We start from the raw sequence: 15,251 nt of genomic DNA on the forward strand, positions 1-15,251 counted from the left end.
AACACATAAAATCTACAATGTTTACATGTGATTCAATCATACACAAAGGCTCCTAACCTGGCGGTATGAAAACCAGTGCGATGCATTTTTTATTCCGACTACCACCAAGGATTTGAGAAAAAAAAAATATATTTGAATGAAATCCCCAATATCATTTTATTTCATTAGGGAAAGGTGGCCTTATCCTCTAAATTGAAATGGAAATAAATCACATAAAATTCTTGTTTTTTAGGTACTGCGGCATTGAAATGTATACAACTCTTTAACTAGGTTTTTGACTGGTCGGTGGGTTCATGAGTGCGTCATGAGTGACGTTTTCAAAAATGGTGATCCTAAATCGACCGCTTCCCTCATGTTTCTGAACGAACCCTCTATTTATTGCTGCAAACTTACTTGCATTTAGACGGAAATGACATACACCCTCAATTATATAGGTAATAGAAAATGAATAGCCTGGCCGGGTAAGGGAATAAAAAGTGCCCCCAAACCAAATCACCATGGCAAATATTGTATAGGATTAATATCCTATACAGAAATTTTGGCGGTTTATTTTAAACCCTATGTGGTTTGACGTAGGATCTAAAGCGAAACACGTACTTTTTCGTTTATTTCACGTCATCCTCAAAAGCTTCGAAATAAAAATTTGAAAAAAATACTGAAAAAAAAATAAGATGCATATTACTACGGTGTATCAAGAAAATTTATCAAAAAAATGTTTATCAAAAATTGAAGCATTTAAAAAAATATTGAAATTTTGAAAAAAATGTTTTTGGGATTTAGAGATTCAGTACTACTCTAATTCATATTTAAATGTGTTCCTATGGCTTTTCTAGATATGTGTGATTTTTTTAAAGATTTTTTTCAGTGTTGCGCGGTAAAAAAAATATTTTTTTATATTTCCAAAGGGTCTGGCAGGGTAAGGGAGTAAAAAGTGCCCTCAAACTAAATCACCAGCTGTTTGGCAAGTATTGTATAGAGTACTAAATGAAACATTTTGGCAGTAGTGCCATATATTTGAGTCCTTATATGGTACACCATAGGATCTATGGTGAAAAATGCACCTTCTCGTTTTTTTCACGCCATTCTCAATAGCTTTGAGACGAAAATATGGAAAAAAATACTGAAAGTACATCTTACTAAGGTGTATCGATAAATATCTTCAAACATTTTTTTCATCAAAAAATGTAATTATAAAAAAATATCAAATATGCGATACAAAAAAAATTAATATATTTTCTGGCATTTAGAAATTTTGAAAAAAATATAACTTTGAGACCCGCTTCAGTTCTAATTTCTATTTAAATGCGTTCGTATGTGTCTTTTTTTCTACATGTGGTGCATTTTTTTTCTGAATGTTTAAGAGCATTGCGAGACACAAACATAATTTTCTTCATTTTCATTTTCTTCTACTGAATCTCTAAATCCCAATTTTTTTTTTCAAAATTTCAATATTTTTTTTAGTAGGGGAGAGGGAGGCAAGATGACGAATTGGTAATTTGACCCGTTGTAATGAAGGTAGCGCCACCTACTTTTTACTGAAGATGCATCATAACTAGGCCAAACTTTGTACTCGGTAACTCTGCCGACAACGTTATCACAAAAAAAGTGAAAAATAAAAATGAGAAAAATCGTGATTTTGTTTTTTTTTCAGTTTTTCCAAATTTCATTGTCCACTTTATGAGAAAAGTTAAAATTTCAAAATAATTTTATACATGATAAAGGTACTATATTGTACATAATCTGTTTGTTTCCGGCGAGTTTCAATCATGATTTTTTTTCAGCTAAATTTTTTTTATTGAAAAAGTTGCTTGGGGGCAATTTGGCGAACTGCAACATTATGTTAATTTTTGTTTTTTTATTGCAGATGGTTAAAATTATAAGCGGAAAAGAGACTAATATTGGTCGGTCACCAGTTTGGAGAATGTTATGCAAGTTATAGAAGAAGGTTTGTCTGTTCTGGGTGCTTCAAAACAGTTCTATGTGCCAGAACCATCTTTGAGACGCTATCGACGAAAATATCCAGACATGGAGATTAGATTTTCAATTTAGCATTTGCGTTTCCATGTTCTTTATGCAAGAAATATTAAATCTGTATCAATTTCAGGATACGTCGTCCAATAAAGGCCGCTTTAAAGCCACATTCAGCGAGCGGCCGTGCGGTCGCTTGAAAGTCACATTCAGGTCCAGCTTCGAAGAATTGCTATTCGATTGCGGTTAAAAATGGCATAGAGCACCCTTTCAAAGGAACACGCGCTTCACGGACATGGGTTGAAATGTTTATGAAGGCTCATAAGCTATCTTTGAGAAAGCCAGAAAATACCTCAGTGGCTCGATTAATGGCGTTCAATAAAGAAAATTGTGACTTATTTTTTCGAACTTTGGGAGATATATGAGCTCAGTATCGTTTTCCTGCGTGTGACATTTGCAGTATTGATGAAAATGCCATTAACACTATTCCAACCAAGGATAAATAAAAATTGTTATTACACGTGGAGGCAAGATGGCGAATTCGACGCTTTTTGCGCAAAGCTTTTGGGTGGATAAGTTTATTAGTTTTTTTGCCCATCCAATAGATAATATGATAGAAAACACTTCAGGCTATATGAATCAGCATCAACATTAAAAAAAATAATTGCAAGATCCAGGGCTCGTCAAAGCTTAACGTCGCCAACTTGCCTCCCTTTACCCTACTTCAACTTTTGATAAAATTTGTCTTGATAATTTTTATTGATACACCGTAGAAAGAAGCACATTCAGTATTTTTTTTTAATTTTCATCTCGAAACTTTTGAGGATGACGTGAAATAAACGAAAAAGTACGTGTTTCACTATAGATCCTACGTCAAACCACATAGGGGTTCAAATAAACCGCCAAAATTTCTTATTTAATATCCTATACAATATTTGTGATTTGGTTTGGGGGCACTTTTTACTCCCTTACCCGGCCAAGCCCTTTGTTTTGACTTCCGGTTTGCTGATACTGGGTGTAAATGATCAACAATGAAGGAAAAAATCGACGATATGAGTATTGGGTGAAAGGATTTCAACAGCGAAGTCGAACATTGTATCCTGATGTCATTTGGGAAACGAAGATGGGGGTTTCTGGTTCAATGAAAACGGCCCCTTAAGACTGGAAAAGGAGTTAGTAGAGTGGAGTTAGACAAAGAATGTATCAGAGACGAAGAGCGTTGCTAAGAAACGGGGAACACTATAATTCATTGCGAGATGTTGGTCGATTGTGAAGGGCAAACTTGAAGAGGAGGAATGAAAGTGTTGAGGAATCGTTCATTCGGAATGGAATTTAGGAGTCGAACAAATAAGAAAACAATTAGTACTAAATGATGGACTGTGTACGGGGAAATGCTCAAACAATTGGGCTATAGTAAGAAGTAAGGCTAAAACAATGTTCTTATAATATATATGCTGCCGTTATACGCATAGTTGTCCCATGTTACTTTTCGACAATTTTCACTTTCCTTCATAAAACGATGTGTTGATGCCTAATCCTCCGGAAAAACACAAAAAAAAGTTATAGTTTGTCCCCAGCTTTAAAAAAAACATCAAGCTCAATTGTCCCATGTTGATATTATACACTGCATTTCACAACTATAAAACCACTAATTTTTTATGAGTTTCCAGAGATATGCAAGAAGTCGGTTGAATTGAAGTATATAGTGTAGAATACACGCGAAACATTCAAAAAAACTAAAATTCCAGTGTTTTATAACTATAGAACCAGATGGAAAAACTCTCACTCTTTTACAAAATTTACGTTAAGTTAACATAAATTACGAAAAGTTTCTAATTCGTAGGTCGTCTTTAGTTCTCAATCAGTTCAAATAACCCATTCGGGATGGTTACGACCATGCTGCGTTGCATATCTCTGGAAACTCAGAAAAAAATTAGTGGTTCTATAGTTGTGAAACGCAGTGTATTCATAACTGCCCCACCATGTATTTTTTGTAGATCCATATAGAATAAATCGGTTCAAGTACAAACATTTTATGTCACGCTATCAGCAGGGCTAAAGCTTTCATTTCTGGTTCGGAAGAATGAAATAATTTTCAAACAAATAGAAAACAAAAGATCAACAGACGACGTGTACACCTTGTTAACGAAAAAAATTATTGTTTGTTACCAGTATTTCAAGAAACAACATCAAGTTCAATTGTCCCATATTGATATTCTAGGTATAACTGTCCCATCATGAATTTTGAAGCCCGTAACCAAGATTGATTGATTCAAATCAATCAGGGGATCTTTTCACATTCCATTAAACAATAGTTTTCTGTTTATAAAAAAAACCAGTGTATTGCTAAACCGAAATGCTTGAAGCTTCTAGTAGACAAATATGCTGGAAAACTTTGAATGCGTTTTTCTCTGTTGCTGATTTTGGAACATGGGACAACTATGCGTAGAATGTCAGCATGTGTGTATACTATGATTCCTTGAGGTATATATTCTGAATAACAAATAGTGCAGTTCGATTCTGACTTTGTGTCCAATTTTTGAAACTGAACTTGGGCAAAATCGGCATAATTTATAACTTTTTGTCATAGCAATTGAATTTTTTTTATGTAGAGTAATGCATTTTATGATACAACTATCTACATTACCAACCAACCAAAAATGTTAACACTTCATGTTTTTGTTAGTATAACTGGTTACTAATTCATGTTAGTAGGGTTACTTTTAAAGTAAATGATGACGATGCACTCGTCTTTACCGCACTCGAAGGACTTCTTCGCTAGATGATACTAGCAACCGAAAAGCACGCACTCCAAAACTTGTGCACAATGCACAATAGAACCACGCGAAAAGGACAATGTCCAGTGTCATCGACCGACCAACGAAAATGAAGAGACCGTACTGTAATATTGAACGTATATTTGGTAAAAGAGGCTCAAGCTTTACAAAGATACTGCTTATATAGTGGACACTATCGGCTATCGGTCAGTTCTCGTTCTTCTGATTCTCTCTAGCTCTCAATCTCTAATCTATTGAATCTGGATTGAAGCATAAAATTCCAGTCCGTTTCATTTCGAACGGTATCACGGGAATTCAAATGAGGATTATTTTACAATTTTTATGGCTAATTCTAACATTCCGGCCACCTTGAAATATGAGGTATTTCAACAAATCTTAATTCTATTATTTACAAAATTGCATTCATTGTTTCTTTCGCTGTAACACTTCGTTCTCCGGGTGCCAAGGGTTCGGCAACGTGTGATGTAGTGATGGATTGTCGTAATGGACAGGTTCTCGTGTTGATTCAGTAGCGAATGTGGAATGGTGTACCTCGACGAAGACCGAGAAGCAAGAAAACACCAGGTAGATCTTTCAAGACAAATATATTACATTGGACTTGCAATTACCTGTGCAAAGCGCAGGTGCGCATCGAGCAAGTTCTCCCTTGAAGGGTTGCTCTACCTGGTTAAGCGGTTGAGGTTGATTTCGCTGATGGAAGTAGAGCAATGCGTGCTACGGGACGGATGACCTCTGTAGCTGATGCTGTGCGGAGTGTCACCACTCGAACGATGCCATCTTTTCCTGGATGAAGCTTGACGACTTTCCCCAGCGGCCAATTTGCTGGCGGAACGTTGTCCTCTTTGATGATGACGACGGCACCGACTTCGACGGTGACTGGAGGATTGCAACCCTTTGTTGCACGAGATTGAAGCTGTTGTAGGTACTCTGGGTACCAGCGGGACCAGATCTCCTGCAGACGTTTCTGGGTCAGATCCCAATGATCCAAGCGATTATCGGCAGTGTCCTTCCAGTTCGGATCAGGAACTGCTTGTAGACTGCTGCCAACAAGGAAATGTCCTGGCGTCAGGACTTCTAGGTCGGATGGGTCCTCGGGTATCGGAGTAAGCGGGCGAGAATTGAGGCACATCTCGACTTGTGCCAACAATGTCAACAGGTCTTCGTAAGCGAGATTGACGTTTCCCACGGTCTTTAGAAGGTGCGTCTTCGCCGATTTGACGGCAGCCTCCCAGAGACCACCGAAGTGTGGTGCTCGGGGCGGAATAAACTTCCAAACGATCTCATTTTCGGAGCACCAATCGAAAATTTGATCACGGTCAACAGCTTCCACCTTCAGCATACGGTAAATCCTGTTCAAGGCATGAGAAGCTCCTTTGAATGCAGTTGCGTTGTCGGAATGGAGCTCGACAACTTTCCCCCGGCGAGCGACTAGACGACGGAGCGCAGCTAGGAACGCTGGAGTCGACAAATCGCTCACTAGCTCGATGTGGACAGCCTTGGTTGAAAAGCAGACGAATATGGCCACGTAGACTTTTGTAGGACCACGATTTCGAACTGCTGACTTGACGTAGAAAGGCCCACAGTAGTCGACACCGCACACGGAAAAAGGACGCGTTGGCGAAACTCGCGATACCGGGAGATCGGCTGTGCTCTGCTGGACTAGAGTGGGCTTGGAACGGAAACAAGTGTGGCATCGGTGGAAGACGGCTTTTACTAGATTTCTGCCGCCCAGAATCCAAAATTTCTGGCGGAGTGTGGCTAGCAGGAGTTGCGGACCTGCGTGCAGTAGCTTTAAGTGGTAACTGCTAGCCAACAGAGCAGACAGCGGGTGTTTAGAGGACAGTACGATCGGGTGTTTAATTGCATCGGACAATGCGGAGTTACCAATGCGACCACCGACGCGAAGGATTCCATATTGATCAACGAACGGATTCAGCCATTTGAGCGACGATGATTTTGAAACACGTTCGCCGTTTGCTAGATCGTTGAGCTCCTCAGTGAAAATCTGGCGCTGAGACAGGCAGCACAGTGATTGTTCGGCGTGTTGAAGCTCCTTGGTGGAAAGTCGTGGTATGGATGAGATATTATCTCCTTGAAGAACGATAAGTTCGGTGAACAGAGGATCGGATTTGCGTTGTTTGGAACGATCCTTCAAGTATTGTAGGTAGCGTATACAAAACGCTACGACTCGGCGTAGTTTCCCGTACATGGAATAGCGTGCGAACAAATTTTCGCTGAAATCAGTTTGTGCTGCAGTCATGGTGACAATTGTAGTTTTGCGCCCTTCCTCGGACGCTGCGGTGGAGTACTGCTGGTCGATTATGGTCGTGGGCCACTGATCAGATGTTTGCGATAACCATGGCGGGCCAAACCACCAGCGGGAACGATGGACAATGTCTGTTGGGTTCAGACCCCGAGAGATGTCATCGGCAGGGTTCTCATAGCCTGCGATGTGTCTCCAGTGAAGAATATCCGTAGTGGTCTGGATTTTTGACACTCGGTTAGCGACGAATGTCTTCCAACGAGTTGGAGATGAACGTAACCACTGAAGCACAGTACTGGAATCCGACCAGAAGAATGGAGTGACTGATATTTTCAAAGACGCTTCTACCTTTTTGTAGAGTTGTGTGGCTAAGTGAGCGGTGCAGAGCTCAAGTCTGGCGATGGAGTGGTGAGTGGACAATGGAGCTACTTTTGACTTCGATGTCAACAAAAGTACTGTAATCCCTCTCTGCGATTCCGTGCGAACGTAGCAGCATGTGCCGTAGGCACTTGACGAAGCATCGGCAAAGAAATGCAGCTGAATATTGCTGACTCCAGAAGCCAGCGCCAACCGAGGAATACGGATATCGGCGAGAACGCGAAGAGTAGTGTGGAAGAGCTTCCACTCGGCTTGAAGTTTCTCTGATAGAGGTGAGTCCCATTCACAAGTAATACCATCGCGCTTCAATGTCCACAACCGTTGCATGAAAAGCTTCGCTTTGGTTGTCGTTGGACCCAACAGTCCCAATGGGTCGAATATTTGAGCGATGTATGACATCACTTTTCGCTTGGTGAGAATGGCAGCAGGGAGAGGCAATTCGACCTTGAATCGAAGCGAATCGGCGATTGGTTCCCAAAGCAGGCCGAGTGTGGAAATTGTCTGCTCATTCTGCAAATCGTGGATAGGCTGAACGGCTCGATCTTCCGGTGGGACATCCTCTAGGACCACCTGGACGTTTGATGCCCACTTCTTGAGCGTGAATCCAGCGGAGTTAAGCATAGTGGTGATTTCTTTTCGCAGGGTGATGGCAGATTCTACGTTCGATGCTCCTGACAGTAGATCGTCGACGTAGAAATCTTCAATAACAGCTTCGACAGCAGTCGGATATAAATGCTCGTGATCTTTCGCGATCTGCTGAAGTGTCTTCGTTGCCAAGTATGGAGCACTTGCTGTTCCGTAGGTGACGGTCTGTAGTTCGTAGGTGAGAATCGGATCGGTGTGATTCCTACGATACCGTATGCGAAGGAACGGTAAATCGGCAGAATGATGCAATACTTGCCGATACATTTTTTCGACATCTGCTACGATGGCGACAATTCTTGTCCGGAACCTTAGGTATATCGAATATAGGTCTTGTTGAACCACAGGCCCAACAAGCAGCGTGTCATTCAAGGAATAGCCTGACGAAGTCTTGCATGATGCGTTGAAGACTACCCTGATTTTAGTGGATGTGCGGGATTCCTTGAATACGACGTGATGAGGAATGTAGCAATGCTGTATACGATCATTTACAGGCTCTTTCACCTTCTGCATATGTCCAAGCAACAAATACTCCTCCATAAAACGGTGATATGAGTCCTTGGTTGCAGGATCTCGTTCGAGTCGACGTTCCAGGCTCAGGAAGCGTCTGTCAGCGATTGATTTTGATTCGCCAAGGATGACTGAAGGATCTTCAACTCTCGGTAGACGCACGATGTATCTCCCAGACGAATCGCGCGTTGTCGTTGCAGCATACAGCTCTTCGCAACGACTTTCTTCGGTGGAATGAACCGGAGCTGATGGAATTGTTTCCATTTCCCAGAATTTTCTTAATGTAGCCTCTAGTCGATCATCTGCCGTGGAAAGAAAACAGAACCGTGGAATGCAGGTAGCCGTGCGAGATGCGGGACCAGTGACCGCCCAACCAAAAGATGTTTCGACTACCCAAGGAAGATTTTCGCCAAGATATATCTTCCTACCCGTGTGGAGTTCCCAGTAGCTTTCGCTGCCGATGACCATATCGACACTTCCAGGAACATTGAATAAAGGATCTGCTAGCATCACATTCGGCATCTTCCATGCCGAAATGTCAATCGGAATAGTTGGCAGCTCGACTGAGGGCTGCTTCAGGACCAGAAATTGTAGTTTCATCGAGCATACTTGATCTTCTGACTCGATGGTTGCAGTAATTGCACTGTTGATTGTCTTCGTGGACGATCCGATGCCTGCGACAGACACGTCCACCGAAGTTCGGCGACTGTAGAGTTTCTTCGCCAGCGGTTTCGATATGAAGTTCGACATCGATGCCGAATCCAGGAGAACTCGAGCTTTGTGTTTATTGCCATAATCGTCGACGATATTGAGGACAACCGTTTCCAACAGTGTCATGGTGCATGCAGTTTGAACTGCCATGCTGACTTGGCGGGAACCAGAGGATTCTACGATTTGTGACGTAGAGGGAAGCGGCTGTTGAACCAGAGATGCTGTAGGGACAGCGGAATTCGATGACATAGTAGATGACACAGATGAATTTATTTGGTTGGCTGATTTGGATGAAACCCTTAATGGAGTAGGATCGTGCAAGAGCGAATGATGCTTCTCGTGGCATGTACGACAAGTGAATTTCGAATTACATTTCTTGGACTGGTGACCCAAACTGAGACAGTTCCAACATAACCGTTTCAGCGAGACCAGTTCTCGACGCTGGTTTATGTTCTTTCCCAGGAATATCGGACAGGAACGCAACGAATGATTGTCCGAACATGAAAGCGGACAGGAGTAACTCGGAGTTGATGTTGATGCTGTGTTAGCAGACACTTTCTGCTTGAAGTACTTCTGTTGATTGCCGGCCACCTTCAATGAGGCTGAATGATGGCTATCTGAACCAACGGAATTGATAACACGAACCCGTTGATATAGAAACTCGATCAGTTCATCGTACCTAACATTTTCCTTTTGACTCGTTTTCTCCTCCCACGATCTTAGCGTTGCTTGGTCCAGCTTGTACGAAAGCAAATTGATGAGCGGCGTGTCCCAATGATTCACGGGTTCACCCAGTTTAGATAGGGTGCGAACATGACGTTGATAATCGTCGACCAAAGTGTGAATGCGTTTCGCACACTCCTGCTTGACTGCTGGTAAGTCGTATAATGCGCGAAAGAGCTGCTTCTTTAGGAACCGTGAATTGTCGTACCTCTTTAGAAGTGCATCCCATGTAACTGCGTAGTTGTCGGCTTCGATGTCCACCGATTCAAATGGTTTCTTGGCATCCCCTTCGAGTGATTGAATAAGATACTGCAATTTTGCAACGGTGGGAATGTCAGCATTTGCATGAACCATTGACGAAAATGTGTCCCGGAATGAAATCCAACGAGAGAAGTCACCGTTGAATTTTGGTAAATCTATTTGTGGTAGACGGAGATGAAAATTTGACGCGAATTGTTGTGGACCCTGCAACGAATTGTTCAAAGTTTCGTTCAGATCCCCTGTGCGCTTTGCAAGAAGAAACCCCTTCGTTTTACAGAACCGTTGTTCGAAGTCCACTCGTTCCTCAATGTGCTCATCAAGTGACTCCGGTTTGTCATATTTTTCGATGATATCCTGACACTCCATGAAATTGACATACAACCGATCTAGGGATTCCAACCGTACACTCAGCTCACAAGCATCGCGCTCGTGCTTATATTCGCGTACAAATGTGTCCAACGCATTGCGAATCGCAATAAGTCCCTTACGCTGGACTAATCGCTCAGCTAACTGCTTCTCTGGTTTTGCGGACATCCCGAACGAAAGCGAAGCGGAAACGGCAGTAATCAGATGAAAGCGAAAATCCTTCCCAACGTGAACTAACCGTTTCTACGCGAAACCGTACCGGACGAGGGTGATACACAATCGAAACGTGTTAATCCTTCCCGAACCGGTGTATAAACCCCTTCGCGACGTATCAATCGAACGGAAGTGGGTCGTCTTAGTATCGAAATCGGACTCCTTCCCGTCGCGAACGTACCCACTTTACGCGGTTTCGCAAATCGAGGGCGCGAGCGGTTTTCCACTCGAAATGCGACCGTCAACCACCAGCCACAATAGCCTTTGGCTACCCACTTTCTTACGTTCTAAGAATTGCTACTGCCAACCACAAATATATAACTTGGAACAAACTCACCGGGATCAATCCAATGGGATGAGTGCTTGTATAAAGGAACAACGTAATGGCGTCAAGTTGTCCTAATGGAGTCCAGTTGGCGTGTAAGATGGCGTTCAGTTCTGTTCCAAGCCACGACACCAAGCGTCCAAAATGGCAGCGGCGTCGTTCTTCAGAAAGGTCAATCACTTCACAACAATGGCTATTATCCGCGATGGCCAGACACAATGGCTGTCTTCTCCATATAACAGATTAACACCTGTCTTCGTGCAATTTCACGTGCGAAATTCTTGTCCACACAAAGTACACACACTAATTATTTGCCGACGGTGAATTTGTACCGTATTTCGAACGTAATGCTTACTATACCCGCGATCGAAATAATGGTAGCAGCGATAGTCACTATCGTTCACCCAGTTCACCGTCACACCAAGATCAATAATTAGTGATCTTATGATCGAATTTTGCTTCCCGCGAATACCGAATAATATTCGCCACTAAACCACGCGCGACGAAGTCCACAATTGATGGTGATTGAATCGAGATTAATTGTTCTCTGTACCTCCGAGGTTTACCCGACTTGGTAAAACCTCCCAGCGCACACGCACTGAATTTTTAATACCCTCCGAGGTTTACCCAACTTGGTAAAACCTCCCAGCGCACACGCACTGAATTCGGAACGCACTGCAAAGGATAGTGGCAGACCGTTGACCCACGCGATCGGTCAGATTTCCACTTTCAACACTATCGCGACGCGCACTTTCCGGTCTGAACCGCCTTCGATCCGGTTCGAAGGACCAATGATGACGATGCACTCGTCTTTACCGCACTCGAAGGACTTCTTCGCTAGATGATACTAGCAACCGAAAAGCACGCACTCCAAAACTTGTGCACAATGCACAATAGAACCACGCGAAAAGGACAATGTCCAGTGTCATCGACCGACCAACGAAAATGAAGAGACCGTACTGTAATATTGAACGTATATTTGGTAAAAGAGGCTCAAGCTTTACAAAGATACTGCTTATATAGTGGACACTATCGGCTATCGGTCAGTTCTCGTTCTTCTGATTCTCTCTAGCTCTCAATCTCTAATCTATTGAATCTGGATTGAAGCATAAAATTCCAGTCCGTTTCATTTCGAACGGTATCACGGGAATTCAAATGAGGATTATTTTACAATTTTTATGGCTAATTCTAACAGTAAACATAAATTAGTTATATTTTTTAACCGTTCGTTTTAGAGCAAACAGTTTAAAAATCAAAATGTTTCGATCCCGAAGAATACGATGCATTTGAAATGATTCTACTTTAGTCGCAGTAACCCGAGATCAAAATTTTTTCATCAAACATGTCATTATCGACTAGCAAGTAATAATTCGTGCGCGTACATATCACATCCGATCAAACAAAAAAAACTATCTTTAGAACCAATAGAAAGTTCCTGGTACCAATTCATCTACATTGAAGATCAAAAAGCATGCTCGCTGTTCATTCTCTCGCGAGCAGGTTTGGGAAGCTGAATTGGTTCACAACTCTCGCAAGTAGCGGTTATTCTCGCGACTGCGCTCTGCGTCGTGGAACTTCGCTATCAGCTGTTCTCGCTGGTGTAGGTAAACTGCGTCATTCGGTGGTGCTAATCAGGTGGTTCTGTCAGCGCGAAATGAAGCCGCTTCGTTGGGGAATTGTTAGTGCCGGAAATATTTCGCACGATTTCACCAATGCCTTGGCCACCCTGCCCAAGGAGGATCATCAGGTGGTTGCCATCAGTGCCCGCAAGTTGGCGGATGCGAGCAACTTTGCCAAGCTACACGGAATTGGAAAGTTTTACGAAGGTTACGAAAGCTTGGCTAAAGATGCGGATGTTGGTGAGTAGTTGCTTTCATTTTTTTCTCTTCGCTCAAGTTAATGGCATCCCACCATCAGATGTTGTCTACATTGGATCCATCAACCCAACGCATTATGACATTGGGATTATGATGCTGGACCACGGCAAGCATGTGCTTTGTGAGAAGCCGCTCTGTATGAACGAAAGCCAATCGAAGCGTTTGCTTGCTCATGCGAAGGAGAAAAAACTTTTCATTATGGAGGGAATCTGGTCCAGATTCTTTCCAGCTTATGCTTTGCTGAAGGAACGTATCGATGCGGGAGCGTTGGGCGAGATCAAAGAGGTTGACGTAGAATTCGGGTTCTATATGTCGGACGTCGATCGTTTGCGATCCAAAGAGCTTGGTGGTGGAACAGTACTTGATTTGGGCGTTTACACAATTCAGGCTGCGCTGTGGGCGTTCAAAGCTCCCCCAGAGAAGATAGTCGCAATTGGAGAGCTCAACGAGGAAGGTGTCGATATGCAAGTAATAGCTGAACTGCATTTTCCCGGAGGTGGAATTGCGAGAATGAAAACGAGTGCCTTGGAGAAATTGGATAATCAGGCAATTATACAGGGTACGAAAGGGACGATTACGGTGAGCAATTCCTAGACACAGTTATTTGCAGCAATTAATAATTTTTTTCTTAACAGCTTAATGATTTCTGGTGTTCTACATCATTAACAGATGTTGACGGTTCCCTGAAAAATTTTCCTCTCGAAACTGGACCTCACTGCTTCAATTTTCCGAATAGTGGAGGACTCCGTTACGAAGCAGAGCACACACGACAGTGTTTAATTACGGGAAAGATAGAGTCCGATATCGTTCCACATAGTGAAAGTTTGCTGATTGCGCAAATTCAAGATGAGATGAGAAAACTAATCGGTGTTCGGTTCCCAGAAGATGGATGTAAGTAAGGTCAATCAGAAATCGCTGGCCGCTATATCGTATCCTACTCTTATATGATTACTAGTATTGTCATCTTTCCACGTTTAATCTGAAATAAATTAGAATAAAAAGTTGGAAAATTTCATGTATTCTTTTAAGGAATAGATATTTCAATCCAAAAGCTCATTTGGTTCGATAACTGCTCGTTTCACCGTTGCAGAGCCAGTATGCTCGAGGCTCAATATAGACGATGGGCCCTATTTCAGAAGACGATACGAAAACACGATCGCTCGCGTCGTTTGTTTTCATATTCCAGAAGCCGAGCTCGACTAAAAACAGGCTAGTTGTCTGGTTTGTTTGGATGTGTTTGTTTACTTTTTTACTGAGCAATTCCACACCAAATCAGCCGAAAAAAGGCACATTTTGGCGCGATCCTCTTCGATTTGATTGAGATTTGGTACAAATTATGGAAACTACAAAGAATCACAATTTCATTATCATATGACCAATTTTGATTATGACTGATCTTTATATATGAAAAAGGGATTTTCCCACGTACGTATATCATCACAGGAGAACGGCTGATTAGATCTGCGTCGTTTGTATATCGTTGAGTTTGTTTTCACCCAAATTATATTGTTCTAATTTCAGTGAAAATAAACTTTGGAAAATAGTTGAGATGATTAGAAAAAGACGGGTGGGTAATGTCGGGGACATAATCGGAGTGACGTAGGACTATACAAAGGAGACAGCTTTTGTTAAATATGTATTTTAAATATATTGTTTTATTTTCTTCTCCTACCTACCTATCTACCTGAAAAATGGATTAGTTTACTATTTTCTCTTTATGAATATGTTGATGGTTCTGAAAAGAACCTTTGGTGTTGTGTTTTTGTTATCACTCGATATTCCCATCTTGTTCGGTTAAACCTTCCTGTTTAGCTATTGCGTTTGCCACTCGCCACAGCTTTCACAGTTGGACAATTTCTTCCCATCCAGCTTGTGACATGTTGTTCAGTAAATTACATTTAATGCGACGTGCCGGAGAAACACTTTGCCACTCACTGAAACTAATTGTTGCCTTGATGAGCGCCGAACCGAAGCTGCTCTGTTCTTGATGCGGGTTTTCTGATTGTCGTGAGCAGTTTTGCAAGCCAACTCGAGCACTCCGACGGCCGAAACTCTATAATCGCTGTTAGGTATACTGGTGCTCCGGCGCCAATCCGTTCGGCCTAGTTACCCTTGCGGAGCAATCAGTGAATGCGACCAACAGGGAACTGGAGACCTGCATGGTTCGAGTAAGACTTTGCCTTTCCCTTAACTTGTCCTCCTTTGTTACGTCCACG

General features: G+C 42.3%; 2 protein-coding genes across 2 annotated transcripts; one reads left to right on the plus strand and one right to left on the minus strand.

The window, feature by feature from the left end:
• Window positions 1-5,433: 5,433 nt before the first annotated feature.
• On the minus strand, window positions 5,434-10,788 carry LOC129773101 (uncharacterized). Its single transcript, XM_055776654.1, has one exon. It carries the CDS (start codon window positions 10,786-10,788, stop codon window positions 5,434-5,436), a length of 5,355 nt encoding a protein of 1,784 aa, XP_055632629.1.
• Window positions 10,789-12,644: 1,856 nt separating this feature from the next.
• Window positions 12,645-14,048, plus strand: LOC129777758 (trans-1,2-dihydrobenzene-1,2-diol dehydrogenase-like). Its single transcript, XM_055784224.1, has 3 exons — window positions 12,645-13,017; window positions 13,076-13,614; window positions 13,671-14,048. The coding sequence occupies exons 1-3, from the start codon at window positions 12,813-12,815 to the stop codon at window positions 13,932-13,934; spliced, it is 1,008 nt and encodes a 335-aa protein (XP_055640199.1). The 5' UTR covers window positions 12,645-12,812; the 3' UTR covers window positions 13,935-14,048.
• Window positions 14,049-15,251: the final 1,203 nt, after the last annotated feature.

The sequence above is a fragment of the Toxorhynchites rutilus genome, chromosome 3 (genome assembly GCF_029784135.1).
Source record: "Toxorhynchites rutilus septentrionalis strain SRP chromosome 3, ASM2978413v1, whole genome shotgun sequence".
Classification (NCBI taxonomy): domain Eukaryota; kingdom Metazoa; phylum Arthropoda; class Insecta; order Diptera; family Culicidae; genus Toxorhynchites; species Toxorhynchites rutilus.